Source organism: Leucopleurus acutus, assembly GCF_964270905.1.
Source record: "Leucopleurus acutus genome assembly, chromosome: 19".
NCBI lineage: Eukaryota > Metazoa > Chordata > Mammalia > Artiodactyla > Delphinidae > Leucopleurus > Leucopleurus acutus.
In genome coordinates, this window is record NC_139161.1 from 60636996 (window position 1) to 60657308 (window position 20313).

Here is a 20313-nt window from a genome sequence, read left to right on the forward strand (position 1 = left end):
GTGCAGGGAACGTGGGTTTGATCCCTGGTCAGGGAACTAAGATCCCACATGCCACAACTACTGAGCTTGTGCACATCAACGAGAGAGCCCGCGTACCTCAAACTACAGAGCCTACGCGCTCTGGAGCCCGCGTGCCACCACTGGAGAGAGAAAAACCTGCACGTCACAACTAGAGAGAAGCCCGCATGCCACAAAGAGAGATCCCGCGTGCCTCAACGAAGATCCCATGTGCCTCAACTAAGACCCCATGTGGCCAAATAAATAAATATTAAAAAAAAAAAAGAAGAGATGCCCCACATCATTTGTCAGCAGGGAAATGTAAGTTAAAACAACAGTAAGATACCACCACATACCTTCAGAATGGCTGGTGAAGACGTGGAACCCTCATCACTGCTGATGGGAATGCAAAACGCTGCAGTCACTTTGGAAGAGTTCAGCAGTTTCTTACAAGACTAAGCATACTTTACCGGGTGACCCAGCAACCCTAACTCTAACCCTTGGTATTTACCCAAGGAAGCTGAAACTTACATCTACACCAAACGCCGCAGGCAGGTGTTTACAGCAGCTTTATTGGTTATTGTCAAAACTTGGAAGCAACCAAGATGTCCCTCAGTAGGTGATGGATAAATAAACCGTGGTCCATCCTGACAGTGCAGTATCTTTTAGCACTAAAAAGAAATGAGCTGTCAGGCCATGGAAACACGTGGAAGAACCCTAAATGCGTATGACGAAGTGAAAGAAGCCGGTCCTAAAGGGCTACATGCTGTGTGATTCCAGCTATATGATATTCCGGCAAAGGCAGAACGATGGAGACAGCAGGCAGATCAGCGGTTGCCGGGGTGGCGAAGGGGAGACGGACAGGCAGAGCACCGGATATTTAGGGCAGTGAGCTGTTCTGTGTGACACTGTCATGGTGGATACAAGTCTTTGTACATTTGTCCAAACCCACAGAAAGTACAGCACCAAGGGTGAGCCCCGAGGTAAACTGTGGACTTCGGGCGATGCTGACCTGTCAGCGCAGGTTCACTGATGGCGGCGAAGGTCCCGCTGTGTGGACGGGTGTTGCCAGCGGGGAGGCTGTGCGTGTGCGGGGTCGGGGTGTGTGGGAAATCTCTGTGCCCTCTCCTCAGTTTTGCTGTAAACCTAAAACTGCTCTAAAAACCACTCTTGAGAAAAAAAGAGAATCCCTGCCCTCGCATGTCCGTGGGCAACTGAGCATAGACTCCTGAATTAGTGATCAGGGAACATGTGAGAGGGTAGGGCCGTCTGAGCAGAGACCCTCGTGGAATTGGGGAGGAGCTGGCCGGGGTCTGGCGGGCTGCAGCTGGGCTCATGTCTCTTTCACGTGTCTCCTCATAAAAGTGGATCGCAGTGAACCAAGGTGATCTGTGTCGAGGGGCTGAGCCCCCTGAGCCCGTGGGCGTGTGGTGGGAGTCACGCCACCCGCTCCGGGTCCCAGTGGAGCCGTGGGACCCCGGGGTCCCGCAGGCCTGGCACACAGTAGGTGCTCAGTGTGTGCTCAGTTGAGGGGCACAGATGTGGACGTGTGTGTGCCCAGCAGGCATGGATGGGCTCCCCAGGGAAGGGGGGGTCTGCCTGCTGCTGGGAGGACAGAAAGGCTGGCAGGGGACAGGAGCCCCTCCCTCTGCACCCCACAAAGGCTGCAGCTGCTCCGGGTGGGAGGCGGGGGCACAGCTGATCCCCCGCCCCCTAATCAGCCTGTCAGTGCCGAGGAGCCTGCAGGAGCTCCCATCAGGGCTGTGCCGGTGGCTGGATTCGGAGGGAGTCCCGCCACCTGGTTCCCCTTGGTCTGGGGGCTGGCGCTGCAGGAGTGGAGGGTCTCATGGACCCCCACCCTCCTTTCTGTGCCCCTCCTTACAGCACAGCATCCTCAGGGCGTGGAGCCCAAGCACGTGGGTTCAGAGGGTGGGCCTGGGACCAGCCGTGTAGGCGGGGTCGGGCCATCTGAATGGCAGGCTGCGGGCGTGCAGGCTCCTGACTGTGTGGCGGGCGCGTGTCTGAGTGTGTAAGCGGGCATGAGGAGCGCGTGCGCTGTGACCAGTGAGGCGGGTATGACCGATGGCACGGGTGGGGAAGGGCCGTGCCGCCCCATGCTCTGTGTTTTGACCCTCGGTAACTTTTAGGTCCCCGTGTCTTTCGTGGTCTCCTGCCCCATCACTCTGCTCCCAGTGTCTCCCTGGCTCGTGGGTTCTGTGGCTCCCGTCACCCCGCCTCAGGATCCCCCCACACCCCTGGCTGGAGGGAGGGTGTGGGCTCTGGGGTCTCAGGAAAGGACGTTCCTGGAAGCTCGCGCTGCTTCGGACTTTGGTGGATGTTGACACATTGCTTTGCTGTGGTGACCCCGGAAGGCGCCAGTACTCTCTTTATCCCCGTTTACAGAGGAAAGCATGAGGCTCAGAAAGGTTAAGGGGTTTTCTGGGGCCCGAGGTGCTCCTCTGAGCCTGTCTGGGAGTGTGGCTGTGGCTGATGGGGAAGCCGTCAGAAGGCCAGCTTCAGGGCCGCACGCGGTCTGCCCCCGCGTCGCTGCTCACCCCCGCCCCTGTGCCGCCCTTCCTCGTGGGCACAGAGTCTCTGCGACTCCCTGCCTTTGTGCAAGGCCTGGGGTGCCTTTTCTTCCTTGCTTATGGGGCCATCACTGTCCGATGGCCATCAATCTGGTGCTGGGACCTTGAATGCCCCTCTGGGGGCCCCAGACCCCTGCCTGGGTTGACCTGCCAGTAGGAGGTGGAGGCTTGAGTGGCGGGAGACTGGTGGGCGCTGGGCCGTTAGGGCCCCTCCAGCCCTCCCTTCCATAGCTGATGGCTGAGTGCCCACTTGGCCAGGTGCCAGGCTGGTCCCTACCACCCATTATACAGATGAGGCTTCAGAGGCCGGGAGTGCAGCCCCCATGCACCTACTGCTCCACCTTCCAGCTGCCACGCCGAGCACTGAGGGCCCTGCGTTTGGGCCAGGACGTGGCTCCCCAAAGCTCGGGGCCGGGGGTGCCACTGAGAGTCAAGGGAGCCGTCCCCACTGCAGGGCATTGCCGGTCACTAGTGCTCGCCTCTCCTGCCACCCCACAGGCGGAACAGAGAAGGGGGTGGGGCCTGGGCCGTAGCCCACATGGTCTCCAATGTTCAGAGGCCATCTTCCTGTGCCTCGGTTTCCTCCGATGTCAAAGCAGGACTCTCGTGAGGCTTAATGAGGACATCCAGGTAAAGTCCCCGGGTTCCAGGTAGGCGTGTGGTAGATGCCCAGAGAGCATGGGCACTCCTTACCGCCATCTGCCCTTGCTCGTGCCCGGCCCTGGGCTGGGTGACAGTCAGATCTAGAGGCTCAGGGCTCCAGGCTGGGGGTGAGGGGATACGTAGCGTGGTCGCTCTTTGGGCCCCCGCGGCCAGGCCCGGGCCGAGGTGTCACTCAGAGGTCCCAGCTGCCCTGGCCTGGAGTCGGGTGGGGTGAGGGGCTGTCTGGCTCTCAAGGGCTCGCTGAGGCCGGAGCACACCTGGACAGGCCCGTGGGCAAGGCAGGGACACCAGGGCTCAGAGGGGGGCTGCCAGGTGCATGAGGCACACAACCAAGGAGTCGGAGTTGGAATTGGAACCCAGAACTGGCACCCCGCAAAGCCCGTGCAGCTCTGTGGTTCGGCAGGCGGGCCGCTTCGTGCTTTGCAGACGACGTGAAAGCCAGCGCCATGACCGCTTGCTGAGGGGTTCTTGTGTGAAGGCCTTGTGCTGGGTGCCACGTCTTGCGTGCCCACCCCACCCTCAGAGGGCCTGCTGGTGCCTGTCGTACGCATGAGGACACAGGAGCTGCGAGGCGGCCGCACTGCCCTCCGGACCTCTAGCTGGCTCCGTTCCCAGGGTCTCAGGAGAAGCCAAGGTCAGGGGTTGCCCAGGGGGTGGAGGTCGGCAGGGGCTTTCCAGAGTTCCCTGCTCTAATGCCGATGTGGCCAGGCGAGGGGCACCTTCTCCGTGAGGGTGACGACCGGAGGTCAGCGCTAGTGTTCGGTGGCCAGGCGAGGGGCACCTTCTCCGTGAGGGTGATGACCGGAGGTCAGCGCTAGGGTTCGAGGGCCCTTCACACTGTGCTGGTAGCTGGGTCCTTGGAGGTACCAGAACCAGGCAAGCTGCCCTCCCCTGGTGTCTGGAAGGTGGGCTGGGCTCTGAGGCAGGGTCGCCTCACAACGTGAAGGGGCCCCACTGGCTTCTGCTTCAGGTAGCAGTGGGGACTGACTGCCCTGAGCCATTCTCATCCCCCTGGGGCTGTTCCCTGCACGCGTCAGGGAGTTCGCGCAGGGCATGGATTGGGGCACATTATCAGTCAGGGTCACGCATCTGGCTTCCGTTCCTGGCTGTGTGACCCTGGGCAAGTCACTTCACCTCTCTGAGCCTCAGTTTCCTCTTCTGTAAAACGGGAATCATAGGGCTGCTCTGGGACTCAGTTAGGGAGGTCAAATGCTGTGCAGTAAAGGCCCAGGTTTGGGGCGGCTTGGCTGCGTTTAGTCCCCAGCTCTGCCTCCTACAGGCTGTGTGGCCTTGGGTGAGTCACTTCGGCTCTCCAAACCTCAGTTTCCTCATCTGTCAGATGGGGACAACAGCAGACTCTTCCTTACAGGGCTTTCTCAGGGCACAGGGAGGCAGGTAGGGCAAAGCCCCTGTAGATGTGAGCGCAGGCCGGTGTGAGCTCCTCGCACTTCTGCCTGGCGCAGCCCGTGTCGGGGTCTCAGCTCCTGGCTGCTCGCGGGGTGCAGAGCACCGGCGGCCCCATCCCCGTGCACGCTGTCTCATGAGATAGAAATAGCGTGCAATGTTTGCGAGCGAGATAGGGAAGCGTCTGGCCGGGCCCTCCCTCCCCACCCAGCCGAGGCAGCGAGGCTGGCGAGCTGGCCGCGGGGATGGGGAGGGGATAGGAGCTCGTGAATAAATCATCACACGATCTGGGCTAATGCACTGGCCACGAGGCAGCGCGTGCCGTTAGTGCGTTAACTGTCCAGAGAGGGTGGCTGTGTGCGGCTCGGCCCAGCGTCCCCTGGTCTGCAAAGTGCCTGGTGTCTAGGGTGCGCTCTTCCGGGGCTTGGTGAGTCTGTAGAGTGGGGGGCCCACCCAGTCCCTGACTGCTGCCATCCCTGGTGGGCTCCCCGGGACTCTGAAGGGACCCCCCCACACCAGGGGCTGTCCGCCCGCTGGATCCTGGGACCTGTGGCAGCCCTCGCTGGGTTGGGACAGGTGGGCCGGGGTGCGGTGGGAGCCGTGAGCGGAGCCTGGGGCTGCGCCTCACCCTCACAGCCCTCCAGCTCCTTCTCTTCTTTGTGTTCAGTGGTTTGATTTTTTTTTTTTTTTCTTTTGAAGCAAGGCTGCCCCAGCTCAGCCAGTTACCAAGGTGACCAGACCATCTCCACCACCACACAGCCACGGCCAGGGTTGGGTGAGGGGCTTCGGTGCGTGCACACGCACGTAGCCTGAACGTGTGTGCGTGCCTGTGCCATACCTTGTGCACACGTGTGCGCACACACAGCTCGCACATACGCATACACATGTGCAAGAGCAGGCGCACGGAGCCTCACCCCATGTGTCCAGCCTTGGCGTGACGTAGGCACAGATGCATTCTCGTGAGGACACAGCCCACGTGCCTTTGGTGTGTTCCCGCGGGGGAGCAGGGACGCACAGACATGCGCTGCCCGGTGTGAGCAGCGGGCTGCCAGCTTCGTCCCTTGCGCCCTGGTCTCTGTGTGAGTGCCGCCTGCGGCTGCACAGCTGTGGAGTGAAACACAGCATATCCAGACTCCAGGCCACTGCAGCCCCGCCTCCCCTGGCACTGCCTTCCCGCTGCTGCCCCTCCCTGGTCACCTCCCAGGTAAACTACCTGCCCCCAAATCCTTGACTCAGAACCTGTTTCTGGGGAAACAAAGTGAGGCCAGGTGTGTACGTACCACGACGCTCCTGGAATAACACGTACCCGCACCCCAGGCCGTGTGTCCGTGCAGGATGTGTGCACCCATGAGCACGTTGGTGTGCTGGTCCCGGCTCTGCACCCTGTGCGTAGACTAACAGCTGTACTAGGCAGGCAGTAGAATCGGGCCCCTTTTACAGACATGGAAACTGAGGCAGGCATTAGTCATGTAAACACGTGCCTTAGAGGTGAAGGAGGGCAAGCTGGAGCTGGCAGAGGTCGGGACCAGGTGTGGGGGTGTCCCACGGGCCCCCAGCCTCCCCAGGACTCCCTGCCTGAGGACGGCACAGCCCCAGGCACCGACTGGCCTGTGGCCTTGGGGCACTGCATTCTCTCTCTGACCCTGTTGCTTTCTCTTTGGGCAGTGTCTCACAGGATTGTTGAGAGGCGCACACAGTTGGTGCTAAATAAAGGCTCCAGGTGTGAGAAAGCTTTTCCTGGGGCTCTTAGTGGCCACCCTTCCTGCGCTTGGGGCAGAGACCTGCGGCTCACACCCCCTGCACCAGGAACCATGCCCCCGCAAATATACCTTCTCTTCCTGGGCGCAGGCCCAGAGAGGGCTGGTGGCTCAAGCCAAGGTCACACAGCGCAGCAGGGCCTAATAGGATCCAGACACCAGGCCCCTGCCCCGCCAGTCTTGGGCTCTCAACAGCCCCTGCCTTCCCACAGCACCAGTTAGCCATGAGGGAGAGGCAGCCAGGCAGAAGGCTTCCTGTAGGAGGTGGTCCTGAGCCCCTTGGAGAGACTGTGGTTTCTCCTGGAGACATCAGGGCCAGATATGTGCGGTCAGTTCCCGGGCCTCTGTTCCCATGGCCCTGAATCTGGGTTCAGATGAATCCCACCCAGCTCTGGGTGGACCAGCTGTGTGGCCCTGGGCATGGCGCTCACCCTCTCTGAGCCCCAGTCTGTTGCGACTGTCCGAAGGAAGCATGGTGTGAGCTGAGGTAGCACGTGTCACAGTGTTCACGTGTACAGTTCAAGTTGTGGGGCTGGAAAAGCGTGTGTGGCATGGAGGCCACAAGCGTGGGAGGCTGCGGTGGGTCAGAAGGTCAGGCGCCCTCCGGCTTGGCGCTTATCCCACACTGAGCCTCGGTCCCGGTCTCGTGCAAGGCAGGAGGTGGAAGCGGTTCCTCTGAAAGCCATTTCTGCAATGTGGGTTGTTACGGCCTCTGGCAGATGGGGAAGAGGAGGCTCGCGTGCCCCCATTGGCCGTCAGGCGTCAGGCCGTGTGTCCCAGGCAGGACGGCTCTCCCTCTGAGCGCTCCCTCCCCCGTCACCTTCTCTCCCTTCTGGCACACTCGGCTGCAGCCCCACTGCCCTCCCTTGAGTCCCTTGAACACATGGAGCAACATTCCGGCCTCAGGGCCTTTGTCCGTGCTGTTCCCACTTCTGGGAACACTGTTCCCACGTTCTCTCCTGCAGAGGCCTCGAGTCAAATGTCACCTCCTCCGAGAGGTCTTCCTATGCCCACCCTGCCTCTGGAATGACGCGGGTTCCTTTCTCCCCGGCATGTTTTTTGTCCGCCTTGTCGCACTTGGATCTCGGCCCTGAGCACCGTGTCTGCACGTAGTGGAGGCCCAGTAGGTGTCCGCTGAGTGAGTGAACGCCGAGTGCGGGTGGAGGCCCCAGGCCTTGGCAGTGCTGCCGGAGCCGAGCTGGCAAGGGGACCCTGGGTGGAGCGGTGGGTCGTCCGGAAGCCCACCCTGTTTTCCCAGACTCCTGATCTCAGAGCACGGCCTCCAGCCCGTGCCAGGGTGAACCCCAGCCCTCAGAGGTCTGTCAGGCCCTCCCAGTGAATCTTCTGTTCCCCAAATGAAGCCAGATTTACACAGTGAGGAGGGGAAGAGGAGGGAAGCTGAGAAAGCAACTGTCCCTGTGCTCCCCCAGCAAGCGGCCGGGGGTCAGGCCGTGTTCTGCCTGGCCTTTGCCTGTCAGGCCTCGTGCTGGCCCCAGCCTGCTGTGAAGCTAGGCAGCCCCTGGCTGAGAGGGCTCCTTAGGAAGGAGGCGGCTGGATGCAGAGGGACAGAGGCCAGACCCCTGGGTGCTGGGCTTGGAGCCGTGGCTCATAGCCTGGTGACTGTGGACACACGTGCTCTTTTCCGTGACTTACTTCCTCCTTGGTCAGAGACGCTTGGGCCATCTCACCCGGAACATTCTCGGGTGCAATGCCAGGCACTCACGGAAGCTAGGCATTTGGTTCCAGGGGTCCAAGAAAGATGTTGTGGGGACCCGGCAAGGAGTAGCAGCAGTTCCGGGGAAACCTCGGAAGGCTTCCTGGAGGAGGCATCCTTTGAGCTTGAAAGATGAAAGGCAGAGAGGGGCTTTCCATGGTGAGGGGCCAGCTCAGGCTGAGGCTTGAGGTGTGGACATTCCTGAGACGTCACCCACTGAGGATCGCAGGATCGCACGATCATTCCTACTGTGTGCTTTTCTCTTGTTGATTTATAAGAACCCTTTATACATTAAGTACATCAATCCTTTTCATAACAGACATGTTATCATTTCCCTTTTATTTAGCTTATAGTGGGTTTTGATAAGCAATCTCATAAATATTTTTACGTTGGCAAATTTTCCAGCCTTTTCTTTCATGGTCTTTCTTGTCCCAGGCTGTTTCTTGTCACTGTCTCAGGTCCATGCTCTCCTCTGCGCACTTAGAAAATGTCTGAGGCTCGAATTAAGTTGAAGCTTGAAAAATTACAGCCGTAAGAAAAATAGACACCATGGTGCCTTTGTGCACTGGGTCCCTCCCATCCTGTCCATCTGGTCTCTCCTTCCTGCTTGGAGGTAAGGTCTAGTCCAGGCCCTCCAGGGACCTGTGGCCCCTCTTCAGAGTGAGTCAGGGGCTCAGAGATGTGATGAGGGTAGGGCGTGGGGGACCAGGAAATTTCCAGCTCCTTGTACTAACGATGAAACCCCATCATGAACCCATCGACAGATAACATTGTTAATCCCATCTCACAGGTGAGAAAACTGGGCTCAGAGAGGTTATATGACTTGCCCAGGGTCACCCAGGAAGGGACAGAGACAAGATTGGAACGCAAGCCGTATTGCCTCAGAATTTATACTTTCTCTGGCACCCCAGTGCCCTTGGGGTCAAGTCCGAGCTCATTGAAATGACTCCCAGGGCCTCTCCGGGCCTCCATTTCTGCAGGCATCAGTGCAACGCCTGTGCACACAGGCACTCAGCACACCTCCGCCCTCACTGTTATTAGGGTGACAGGGGGTGCCCCTGCCTGTCTCTCTATACCCGCCTCAGCCCCAAATCCTTAGAGTCCTGAATGTTGGGACCGGAAGGGCCAGCCCCCTCGTTTGCAGATGGGAACAGGGAGGCTCTGAGGTGGGCGGGACTTGCCCGAGGCCCAGTGTGTGAAGGGCAGAGCCGATGTGCACCCTGACCTGGGGGACCCCGAGTGCCCTGCGCTGTGCTGTGGTCGGTCTCAGCCGGGCTCTCTCCGGGGAGGCCCTGCCCGCGACTGGGTCAGACACCTCCCCTGGGCTCCGAGGGCTCCGACCGCGGCCCCGATCCTGCCCGTTGTGTGTGCTGCTTAACTCGCTGTCTTCCTGCCCGGTGGGGACGCCCCTGGCAGGCGGGCACTCCTGGTCCATCGCCAAGTCCCTGGTGCCCTCAGGAAAGTTTGCCTGCCAGAGGGAGGCCCAGAGAGGGACAGGGGCCTACCCTAGGTCTCACAGTGAGTTTGAGCAGAGCTGGGAGCCCCAAGAAAACCCCAGGACCCTCCAGGTCCCACTTGCTCCTGGGACCCAAGGAAGCCCAGGGATGGGGCAGTGATATAATGGCCACTCTGGCAGAGGGCACCAGGGGTCTCTGTCCTCTGCTGCTTCCAAGGGCCTGGGGCCAAGGACACCCTGTCTCTCTCCTGCCCCTACCCCCCAGGGAAGGATGTTCTCAAGATAAAAATACCCTCGGAAACATTCCCTGGTGCCTGGCGTGACCTGTCATCCGCCGTGGGGGCCAGAACTTCCTGCCCTGGCTTCACCTCGGGGCTCGGAGAGTGGACACCTGTCCCTCCCGGCCGCTTGGCGCAGCCTAACCTTGTGTCGGTGCGTGCAGCCTGTCTCCAGGCCGTGGAATCTGAGGGGCCGTGGTCACTGTGGTTGCTGTGGCCAGCGTTTACTGGGCGCCCCTGCCAGCGATGACACCCCTGGCACAGAGGAGCGGGGCGGCCAGGCCCCTGCACCCGCAGAGCTCAGCCTGTTGGGTGCGTCCTGAGAGCATCACACCAGGCTGCGCGGGAGGGTCCGGGGTGCCCCAGCTTCCCATCGTGTCGGGCGCCCCGATGGTTGTCAGAGCAGGAAGACCCCTCAGGCAACGCTGGGAGGACCGGTGCTTACCGCGCGTCTGCTGCTCACCGGACGCTGCGGCAGGGCCTCGGTCTACCTTCTTCACAGCCTCCCCAGGCAGGTGGGATCTACCCATTTTGCAGATGAGAAGCCTGAGGCCCAGGGAAGTTCCCACTGGGAGCTGGGGAGCGGTCAGGCCTCGAATGCAGGGCTGGGAGCTCACTGGAGCCTGGGCCCCACCGCTCCGGGGGAGGCTGTGATGGTGGTGACCGAGCCACCTGGTGCCAGGCCCGTGCTCAGCGCACACCTCCCCCCAGGTTGAATTTCACAGGCACATCCTTGGGGAGGCCGGGCAGGAAACGGAAGCGCCTCGCCCCAGGCTGACAGGACGGCCCTTGCTGGGAGGCTGAGGGACAGTCTCACTGTCACATCCAGTCACCCCTGTCACCTGCAGGCGTTGCCCCTGTTCCGGCCCCCCCTGTCCAGGACTGTGACCGCCACCCAGGAAAGTGTTTGGTGAACTTCAGAGGGTTGGGGGTCACGTCTCGTGGGCCATGGCCACTGCAGGGGCAGGGGGAGCGCTGGATGGGGTGTCAGGTCCTGGGCTCTTGTCTCCAAACTGCCATTCACTCTGTGGCTTTGTGGCCTTGGGCGAGGCCCTTCTCTGATCTGAGCCTCTGTTTCCTGCTGTGTAGAGCGGAGCTGGTGTTGCTTCCCTCCTAGAAGAACGCCCCTTCCAGGAAGCAGGGAGTCAGAGGCTGAGGGGCTTGGGGCAGGCGGGCTGAGTGACCACGGGAAGCGGGGAGGGCAGGCGCTCCCCTGCTTACCGCCCCCTTCCCTCCCCACGGCCCTGTGACACCTCCTCTGCTCTCCGAGACCCGGCACGAGGGACCTCACCTCCCCCAGCCTCAGTTTCCCCGTCTGTCCCTCAGGGTGGGCTGCACAGGTTGGAATGACTGAAGCCGAGACCCAGCACACAGGGCCGGGCACAGCGGGTGTCCACTCCAGGGCAAGGACAAGGTCAGTGACCCGGGAACGGGTCCTCGCTGTGGGGAGTCCAGCTGCGCGATGGGGTCTGGGATGGAGCCTCTATTGGCTTTAGAAGGAAACGGCTGAGAGCGGCCAACGGCAGGGCCACTGGCTGCTGCTCTAGGAGCAACGAGGGCGGGGAAGCAGGGCCTGAGGACTGGGCGTCTTGCGGTGGGAGCCTGGAGTGAAGAGGGACCAGCCAGGCCACCGCTACCAGAGCGAGCAGAAGCCCTGAGCCGGGAAGTGACGCACCCAAGGTCACACAGCTCGTGAGGGGCGGAGCTGCGGCTGGAACCCAGGTCCGTGTGCTTCTAAACCCACTGCTGGCGCTGCCCCAGGAGACTTGTGATGTGGGCCGACTCACAGCAGTGCCCTTAATCCCAGCTGGAAAATCCAGTGCCACTGTGGACTCCCGCCGGCGTCGGCTGCGAGAGGGTGACCCGCATGGACGCCGTGGCCGGGAGGGCAGAGGTGACGGGGCATCTCGGGCTGGCTCGCCTCCGAGGCTCCCGAGCCCCTTCCCGCTGCTCTCTGCCCTGACCTCACAGCGCACTGCCGTGGAGGGCGGGGGCCGTCCGCCCACAGCGGGGCCCGTGGGGGGCGTGGGGAAGGCTCTGCAGGTGGCCAGGCGCACAGGCTGGGCCCCGAGGTCCTCTGTGGCCTGAGGAGAGTTCCCACAGTGCCCACACCTCTGGAACGGGAACAGCAGCGGGTCCAACTTCTTGGGGCTGTCATGAGGCTTGCCTGAGTTGGCGTCCGTGAAGCAGCTACCAAGTGTCTGGCATGCAGTGGGCACTCGGTAGCTACCAGCGGTCATTTTCTCTGGGGGCATGCCTTGTTCTGCCCTCCTCTGGTTCTGAAGGGCTGTTATGGACAGGCTTGTGGGCTGTGAAGCTTTGGGGCACTGGGGTGGGCTGGAGGCCCCCTCTACCTCCCCTGGGGTGCTGGGAGGGTCCGGGGGACAAAGCAAGCAGAAATGGGGGTTTGTGTGGAGGTTGATGACTGTGGAGCTCCCCCAAGGAGAGTGGTGACTGTGCTCTGTTAACTTCAGGGTCTTCCAGCCGCTGAGTCCGCTCCAGCTGGCGCCTGGGAAATGGCGGCCTCTGCTAGTGCAGCCTTGAAGACAGTCACTTGCCTGGTGAGCACCGTTACTTAGAAGATAGGATTCCAGAGGTAAGATTAAGGTCACGGATATGCACCTGTCCACGCAGTCACGCTCATCTGTGCCTCCACCCACCCACTCATCTCTGTCCACCTACCCGCGCACCCATCCACCCGCCTGTTCGACCTCTCATTCACCCATTTTCCATCCATTAGTTCCACACATCCCCCCATCCATCTAACTGTCCACCCACGCACCCAACCCAGCCAGCCATCTTTCCATCCATTCATACCCCCAGCCATGCAGCCACCCACCTACCCATCCATCTATTCATGTGTCCATCCACCCACCCAATCTATCCATCCATCCATCCATCCATCCACTCGTCCGTCCATTCACTCACCCGTCCGTCCGTCCATCCATCCACCCACCCATCCATCCATCCATCCACCCACCCACCCATCCATCCATCCATCCATCCACTTGTCCATCCATCTATTCATCAGTCCATTCACTCATCCGTCCGTCCGTCCATCCATCCACCCATCCATCCATCCATCCATTCACTCACCCGTCCGTCCGTCCGTCCATCCACCCATCCATCCATCCATCCATCCATCCACTCATCCGTCCATTCACTCACCCGTCTGTCCGTCCGTCTATCCACCCACCCATCCATCCACCCATCCATCCATCCACTTGTCCATCCATCTATTCATCCATTCACTAATCCGTTCGCCCAACTCATCTAAGCAGTTTTCACGCACCTAAACGAACCATGCCTCTGGTCACCCGCATCCATCCATCCCCGTCCGTCAGCCCTGTTCATCTGGCCACACGCTTGACCCCCCACCTGTACGTGTAACTGTCTCCTCAGCCATCCCTCTGTTCAGCAGCTCATTCCCTCGTCTTTGTCTGAACACTGAGCATTTCCTGGGTGCCCCCGCCGTGCCAGGCCTGCACCAGCCTCTCTGGACCTCTGAGGTTGGCCCGAGGTGGGGCCCAGGCAAGGCCAACTCTCACACAAGGCGGAAAGTAGCTTCTGGTCCTAACAGAAGCCCAGGGCCAGAGAATGTAAAAGGGCTTTGTGAAAGCGGTGGGCTTCTGCTGACTCCCGACCGATAGGGGGATTTCCAGCATTCCCATTGGCTGTGACTGGGGGGTTGGACAAGGCTCGCCACAGGAAAACCCTCAGGAACCTGTTGCTGTGTAGGTAGGAACGGCCTGGACAGGAGGTGTGTGTGGGCAAGGAGTGGGCGGGCAGCTTCCGTCATTCAGGAGCTAAAATACACAGGACCTGGGAAGGGAGTGGATCTGGGGGCTAAAGGAGAGGGAGGAGGCCAGGCGTGGGGCTGGGCTAGCTGGGGCAGTGGCTGGACTGCCCAGTGACCCCACAGGGGGGACGAGTGGAGGGAAGAGGGGAGGAAGCTTTGGAGGAGAGGGGGAGCATGTTGGCCACGTGGCCTGGGAGGGGGGCCCAGGGGCTGAGGGGCCTCGGGAGGCCGAGTAGAGCAGGTGCCCCGAGTATGCCCGTCGTGGCAGGCAGCTGCTCCTGGGGCATTAACTCCCTGGCATGCCGGTGCACGGGCAGAGTGGAAAGACTGGTGTTGGTCTTTTGGGTGGAAAGACTGGTGTTGGTGGTTGGAAGCTGGGCAGGTGGGCCTCGAAGTGGTGAGGGCCCGGGGACAGCCAAGCACCGGCCATTCCCATGCCCAGCACAAGGCAACACGTCTCTCCTCCGGCCTCACAGGGGCCTTGCAGGGGCCTGGCCCAGGAGGTCTGCACGGTGTTGACCCCAAACGTTTGCAGGCCATGGGTGACCGAGGCCGGCTGAATGTTTTGGGGAGGGGAGGGAATGTGCCTGGGAAAGGTGGGTGGGCACAGGAGATGGCCGTGTCTCCCCAGAGTGTGAGAACAGAAGTGTCGGCCCCCTAACCCGCCACCTCCTGTCCAGGCCAGCTCTTGGCTCTCCTCAGCCAGCCTCAATCTTCACTGGACCCTGAGGTGCCAGCCTGTTCTCCCCTCCCCCCAGGCGTGCCCCCCCGCCCCCACTCTGCGCCCCAGTCCTTGGAGCCTGCCGCCCCTGAGCTGCCCCGTCTCACTGCAGTGCAGCCTCCAGGCCTGGCCCACGCCTCTCACTTCCTGCGTGGCTGAGCAAGGGCGCCCTTCTTGGAGCCTCTGTCTTCCCGCCTGCAGATGAAGGATTGGGTTTTGCAAGCTCTCGGGCTGAGTGTGATGGGCAGTAACTGGATAAGGATCCTGTGGCCACCACGGGGCGCAGTGCGAAAGCGCTCTGTGACGGATTAGTATGTCTGCCTCGGGCATGGGCTGGGGGGAGGTGTATGTGGCTGCACGCTGGCTTTCCCTGAAGCAAGTGATTTTTAAGGAGAGACCATGGACTTGGAAGGACTTGACCATGAGGTAGTGAGTGCCCTGTCCCTGGATGTTCCAAGCAGGGCCTGAATGGCCACAGATCAGGAGTGCTGGTGAGGGTCTTACCTCTGCTTTCACGGGCTCAGATTGGGGTTATTTGTGTCTCATCACCATGTGGCGTTGCAGGGACCCTGAGGACCGAGGCTTGGACCACAGTGTCATGTCCACAGTCTGGCCTAGGGGAATGGGGGGGGGTTGAGTTCTCTCCTACCCCCCCCAGACCAGGAGCTCACTCCTGAAAGGCTGTGTGACCCTGGGTAAGTGACTCAGGCTTTCTGAGCTTCAGTTTCCTCATCCAGAAAGTCACACTAAGGGATTACGTGAGCTACTGGAGCTCTTAGCGCCCGGCAGGTAGTAAGCACTTGGCTACTCTGCTCATCCCTGTGAAGGGGTCCTGCCGCCTGGGAGGCCTCCCGAGGGAGGGGGTCACTGAGCTTCTCCTCGGTGCCCCCTCCATTGATCCGACTAGTCCGCGCCTTCTTGGCCTCGGCCTGGTCTCCTCCGGACGTTGCTGAAACCTGAGGCCCAGAGCCTCGGGGGACCTGGCATGGGGTGTCCCGCTCCATCCGGGGGCACTTTGCGATGACTCTTGGCCCTCGGGTCATGTGTTAGCTGCCTCCCTAAAAGCTCCCAGCCCAGGCCCTGCTGGTGCGCCAAGCCTGCCGGGTGCCGGGCCCTGGAGACGCCGGGCTCGGGACAGCTCCCCCTCCCCTCGGGGTCTCTGGGTCCAGCCTGCTGGGCCTGCCTCACTCCCAGTCTCCAGTGCTGAAGTTGCCTAGGCTGGCTCAGGTAGGGGACCCTAGTGCCTCTCTCCCCTTTCCCTCCCAGCGACGCCTGGGACCCCCACTGGCCAACCTGGGCGTCCGACCAACGTAGTCTTAATTACTGTCTTTACCATCTATCTCATCCTGGCCCACAAGGTGTTTTGTGACCTGGGGCAAGTCTCAGCCTCGGTTTTCTCATCTATAAAATGGGGAGCCGGCCTCCTTGCTTGCTACAGCCTCTCCAGCAAAGCAAATCTAATTTCCTTTCTGTCTGATCCGTGTGCACCCGTTGGACAGGAGCCACACCGGGCCGCACATGGCTGGTTGAGAATCTTGTCCCTCATTTCTTTTTCTTTTTCTTTCTTTCTTTTTTTCTTGGTCATGCTACATGGCTTGCGGGATCTTAGTTCCCCGACCAGGGATCACACCCGGGCCCCCTGCAGTGGAAGCGCAGAGCCCTAACCGCTGCGCCACCAGGGAAGTCCCCCACATTTCTTAAACCGAGTCCTTAAAGACCACAGAGCCCCGTAACCTTCCTGCCTTGGGTGTGCAGAGGGTCGCTGGACGTTTGGCAAGTTTGTGGTGCCGGAGCTGCTACCGTGGATCCTCTTCTCGGTCTTTCTCTCTGGTGGTGTGTTCACCAAGCGCCCGCGAGGTACTGCCCCCACCCTTGGCATCTCATGCACGCATACGTATGCACACATGCGTGCACACAGAGCCGCCCGCTGTGTCTGCTCCTTGGCTTCGGGGGACTTTGCACAGGTGACTTTGCTCCGAGTACCAGTTTCCAGCTCTGAGAAGTGGGGGAGTGGCTGCGAATGTGACCTGTTGATTTTGGCTGTGGCTTTAGGAGGAAGACCAGTAGAAGAGGGGTTCCCAGGACTGTGCAGCACAGTCTGGGTGCGGCCCAGGCGCCCAGCCCAGGCAGAGATGCCAGTGGTCACTGCGAGCTGGCCAGGTGGGAGGCTGCCCAGCTGCTGGGAGCAGTGTGCCAGGCTGGGCTCCTCTGTCCTTCGAGTCTTGCGATTCTGTCCCCCGCAGGCCTCGAGCTGCTCAGAGCCCCACCTGGGGCAGCCATGACCCGCTGGACGTCCCTCAAGGCCTCCTGGCCACACAGACCTGCCCCTGGTGATCCGGTGGCCTGCTGCTGGCATCGGCGTGCCCCAGACCTGGCCACCTCCCCCTGGAAGGCCCAGGAGTCTAGGGCTGAGCTGTCTTCCTGGCACAGTCCACGGGGTTCCCACCACCACCGGCTCCTGGACCAGGCGGGAGCCGTGTCCACCACTATGGCCTGAGGCCTCAGCTCCTCAGACTCAGGGTGAGGCTGTCAGCTGCAGCAGCCGTGGGGGAAGGATGGCAGCCTGAGCAGAGGCCGCCGCAGAGCCTGGGGTCCCCACGGTGGGAGGCCTTGTGTTAGACAGAAGTGGTTCTGTGCCCAGCTCTCCTGCCTAGTGGTTGTGTGGCTTTGAGGAAGTCACTTGACCTCTGAGCCGCCATCCAGAGCGTAGAAGTAGCCACGGTAGCTACCTCCTTGGGCTTCCGAGCGGGTGACACACGAGCGTTTGCGGACAGGTCTGGCCTGCTGTCCCTGTGGATGGATGAGCTGGTCCGGGCAGCAGGGAGCGCCCTGCACCTGCCAGACCTGGGGATGCGGTGGCTCCAGCGACCAGGCAGGCCCTGGGCGGGGTCTGCAGCCTGGCTGGCCGTGTGGGTTTGGAACAGAGGTCAGAGGTCACCCCGTCCCACAGACCAGGGCTGGGTCGCAGTGCTGCCGCCTCCTCTCTCCTGGCCTGGCCGCCCTGGACCTTCTCTGGGGCCTCGGTGTCTCATCACACGTGAGCACCCCGAGGCTCAGCTAGCTCTGACCTCGTCGGGCGACTGGTGGGGGTCGGGGGGCGTGGGGTCCATCCGTAGGGGGCGCAGGCCCACCTCTTCAGCGCCCTGCCACGCCATTCCTGCGGGGCACCCGGTGCGGACGGCCGGACGGCCTCAGTGCCCGCGGGGCCAAGTGGTGTCGGGGTCTCCGGTCTGCGGATGCCTCAGCCTGGCACTGACAGGCCAGCCCAGAGCCGGCGGGGCACCGGGGGAGGGGTGGCCACCGGCCTGCGCGTCTGGGGCTGGGGTGCCTGCCCCCAGCTGTGAGAACGGGGAGCGGTGCTGTGGAGCGTGCCCCGTGTGTGAGGACGTGCGCCGGCCCGGTGCTCCGCCAAGGGGGCTGAGGCTCCCCACCTGCTCTTGTTCAGCGCTGAGGAAGGCGGGGTGGCGGGGGCCCCTGGGCTGAGGTCCGGGGTCAGCGAGCCCCCTGGTGATGGGGTGGCCACGAGCACAGCATATGGGCAGCGAGAGTGGGCGCCTGCGGGGACAGCGTGAGCCTCAGGAGGACGGGTGGGGCCCGGCTTGAGGCGTCTGTCATGCCCAGGTCTAGGCCCTGGGGGTGAGACAGCAGCGAGCAAACAGCAAACCGCCCGCGCTCAGGGGCTCGCGGTCTCGTGGTGGGACGGCGGGTGCAGCCCCAGCGAGCCATTGCTGTCGTTATTACTATCGTTACGAGGTCAGAGGCCGGTGCAGCGGGATTACCGTGGCGTCCTCGGTGGGGTGCACAGTTTGCCCAGGTGCAGGGGGGCCCTGAGACACCCTTGTGGCCTAGAAGCCAGGGCCTGGGAGGACGGTGTCCGGGTGGGCCTGGGGCGAGCAAGGGTGAGACTGGAGGTGAGGTCTGAGGGGTCCCAGCAGAGGGCGCACTGACTCCTGGCGGCTGCCGTGGGCACTGGCACCGGCGTGGGAGTGGGGAGGCTGGCGAGGTGGCCGTCATGCTGCTCTCGGCGGGTGATGCCAGGGACTCAGGCCGGGAGGTGGGAGGAGGGGCTGGACCCTGAATATCTTTGCAGGCAGAGCCCTTGGTGGGGGAAAGGGAAACTGAGGAAGAAGCCAGGCTTCCCGTCTGGAGCAGCCGGGAGAGGGGAGGTGGCCGAGGAGCTGGCTGGGGTGAGGCCGGGTCGGGGCGGAGGCGCAGGTCGGGTGGCTGCTCTGCCGGCCTCACTGCCAGCCTGCTGTCCCCTCTGTTGCAGGAGCTGCCCCGCCTGGAGCCGGCCCGGGGGCAAGCTGGGGTCCCACCGCCCCCGCCCCCGGGATGACCGCATCTGGCCGTGCCAACCCCTACAGCATCGTGTCGTCCGAGGAGGACGGGCTGCACCTGGTCACCATGTCGGGCGCCAATGGCTTCGGCAACGGCAAGGTGCACACTCGGCGCAGGTGCCGGAACCGCTTCGTCAAGAAGAACGGCCAGTGCAACATCGAGTTCGCCAACATGGACGAGAAGTCGCAGCGCTACCTGGCCGACATGTTCACCACTTGCGTGGACATCCGCTGGCGCTACATGCTGCTCATCTTCTCGCTGGCCTTCCTCGCCTCCTGGCTGCTGTTCGGTGTCATCTTCTGGGTCATCGCCGTGGCCCACGGGGACCTGGAGCCGGCCGAGGGCCGCGGCCGCACGCCCTGCGTGCTGCAGGTGCACGGCTTCATGGCGGCCTTTCTCTTCTCCATTGAGACGCAGACCACCATTGGCTACGGGCTGCGCTGCGTGACCGAGGAGTGCCCGGTGGCCGTGTTCATGGTGGTGGCGCAGTCCATCGTGGGCTGCATCATCGACTCCTTCATGATCGGCGCCATTATGGCCAAGATGGCGCGGCCCAAGAAGCGCGCGCAGACGCTGCTGTTCAGCCACAACGCGGTGGTGGCGCTGCGCGACGGCAAGCTGTGCCTCATGTGGCGCGTGGGCAACCTGCGCAAGAGCCACATCGTGGAGGCCCACGTGCGGGCCCAGCTCATCAAGCCCCGGGTCACGGAGGAGGGCGAGTACATCCCGCTGGACCAGATCGACATCGACGTTGGCTTCGACAAGGGCCTGGACCGCATCTTCCTGGTGTCGCCCATCACCATCCTGCACGAGATCGATGAGGCCAGCCCGCTGTTTGGCATCAGCCGGCAGGACCTGGAGACGGACGACTTTGAGATCGTGGTCATCCTGGAGGGCATGGTGGAGGCTACGGCCATGACCACACAGGCCCGCAGCTCCTACCTGGCCAACGAGATCCTGTGGGGCCACCGCTTCGAGCCGGTCCTCTTCGAGGAGAAGAACCAGTACAAGATCGACTACTCGCACTTCCACAAGACGTACGAGGTGCCGTCCACGCCCCGCTGCAGCGCCAAGGACCTGGTGGAGAACAAGTTCCTGCTGCCCAGCGCCAACTCCTTCTGCTACGAGAACGAGCTGGCCTTCCTGAGCCGCGACGACGAGGACGAGGCAGACAGAGAGCAGGACGGCCACGGCCCCCAGGCCAGGCGCGACTTTGACAGACCCCAGGCCGGCACCGCCCTCGATCAGCGGCCCTACAGACGGGAGTCCGAGATCTGAGCCGCCAGCGGCCAAGGTGCAGCATCCGCCCCGCCGGGGAAAGGCCCCGAGTCCCGCGAGGGCCCCGGGCCAGAGCGGAATGGGCTTGGGCCCTGGTTGCAGACTCAGTAGCGTTTTAGATGTTTTACGTTTCTTCACGGCGGCCTGGGAATGTTGGTGGAAGAGTGGGTGGCCTGAGTGGCCTCTGAGGCCAGAGCAGGCCTGGGGGCGGGGAGGTGGCCTCCCGGGGGGGCCGGGCCACAGGAGCTGGGGGCTTCTGCCTCAGCGGGGAGCCACAGCCTGTCCAGAAGCGGCTCACCAGCTGCCCGGCCTCTGTGGGC

At 62.3% G+C, this 20313-nt stretch overlaps 1 protein-coding gene across 1 annotated transcript in view; it reads left to right on the top strand.

Moving 5' to 3' along the window:
• Nucleotides 1-19993, top strand: part of KCNJ12 (potassium inwardly rectifying channel subfamily J member 12) — a gene marked incomplete at its 3' end in the record, with an annotated part of 32702 nt that extends 12709 nt beyond the window's left edge. The window contains exon 2 of the mRNA XM_082860688.1: nucleotides 18648-19993. Coding sequence (XP_082716814.1) covers nucleotides 18710-19993 — 1284 coding nt within the window. The 5' untranslated portion in view covers nucleotides 18648-18709. The remainder of the gene's footprint in view (nucleotides 1-18647) is intronic.
• Between the last annotated feature and the right edge of the window lie 320 nt (nucleotides 19994-20313).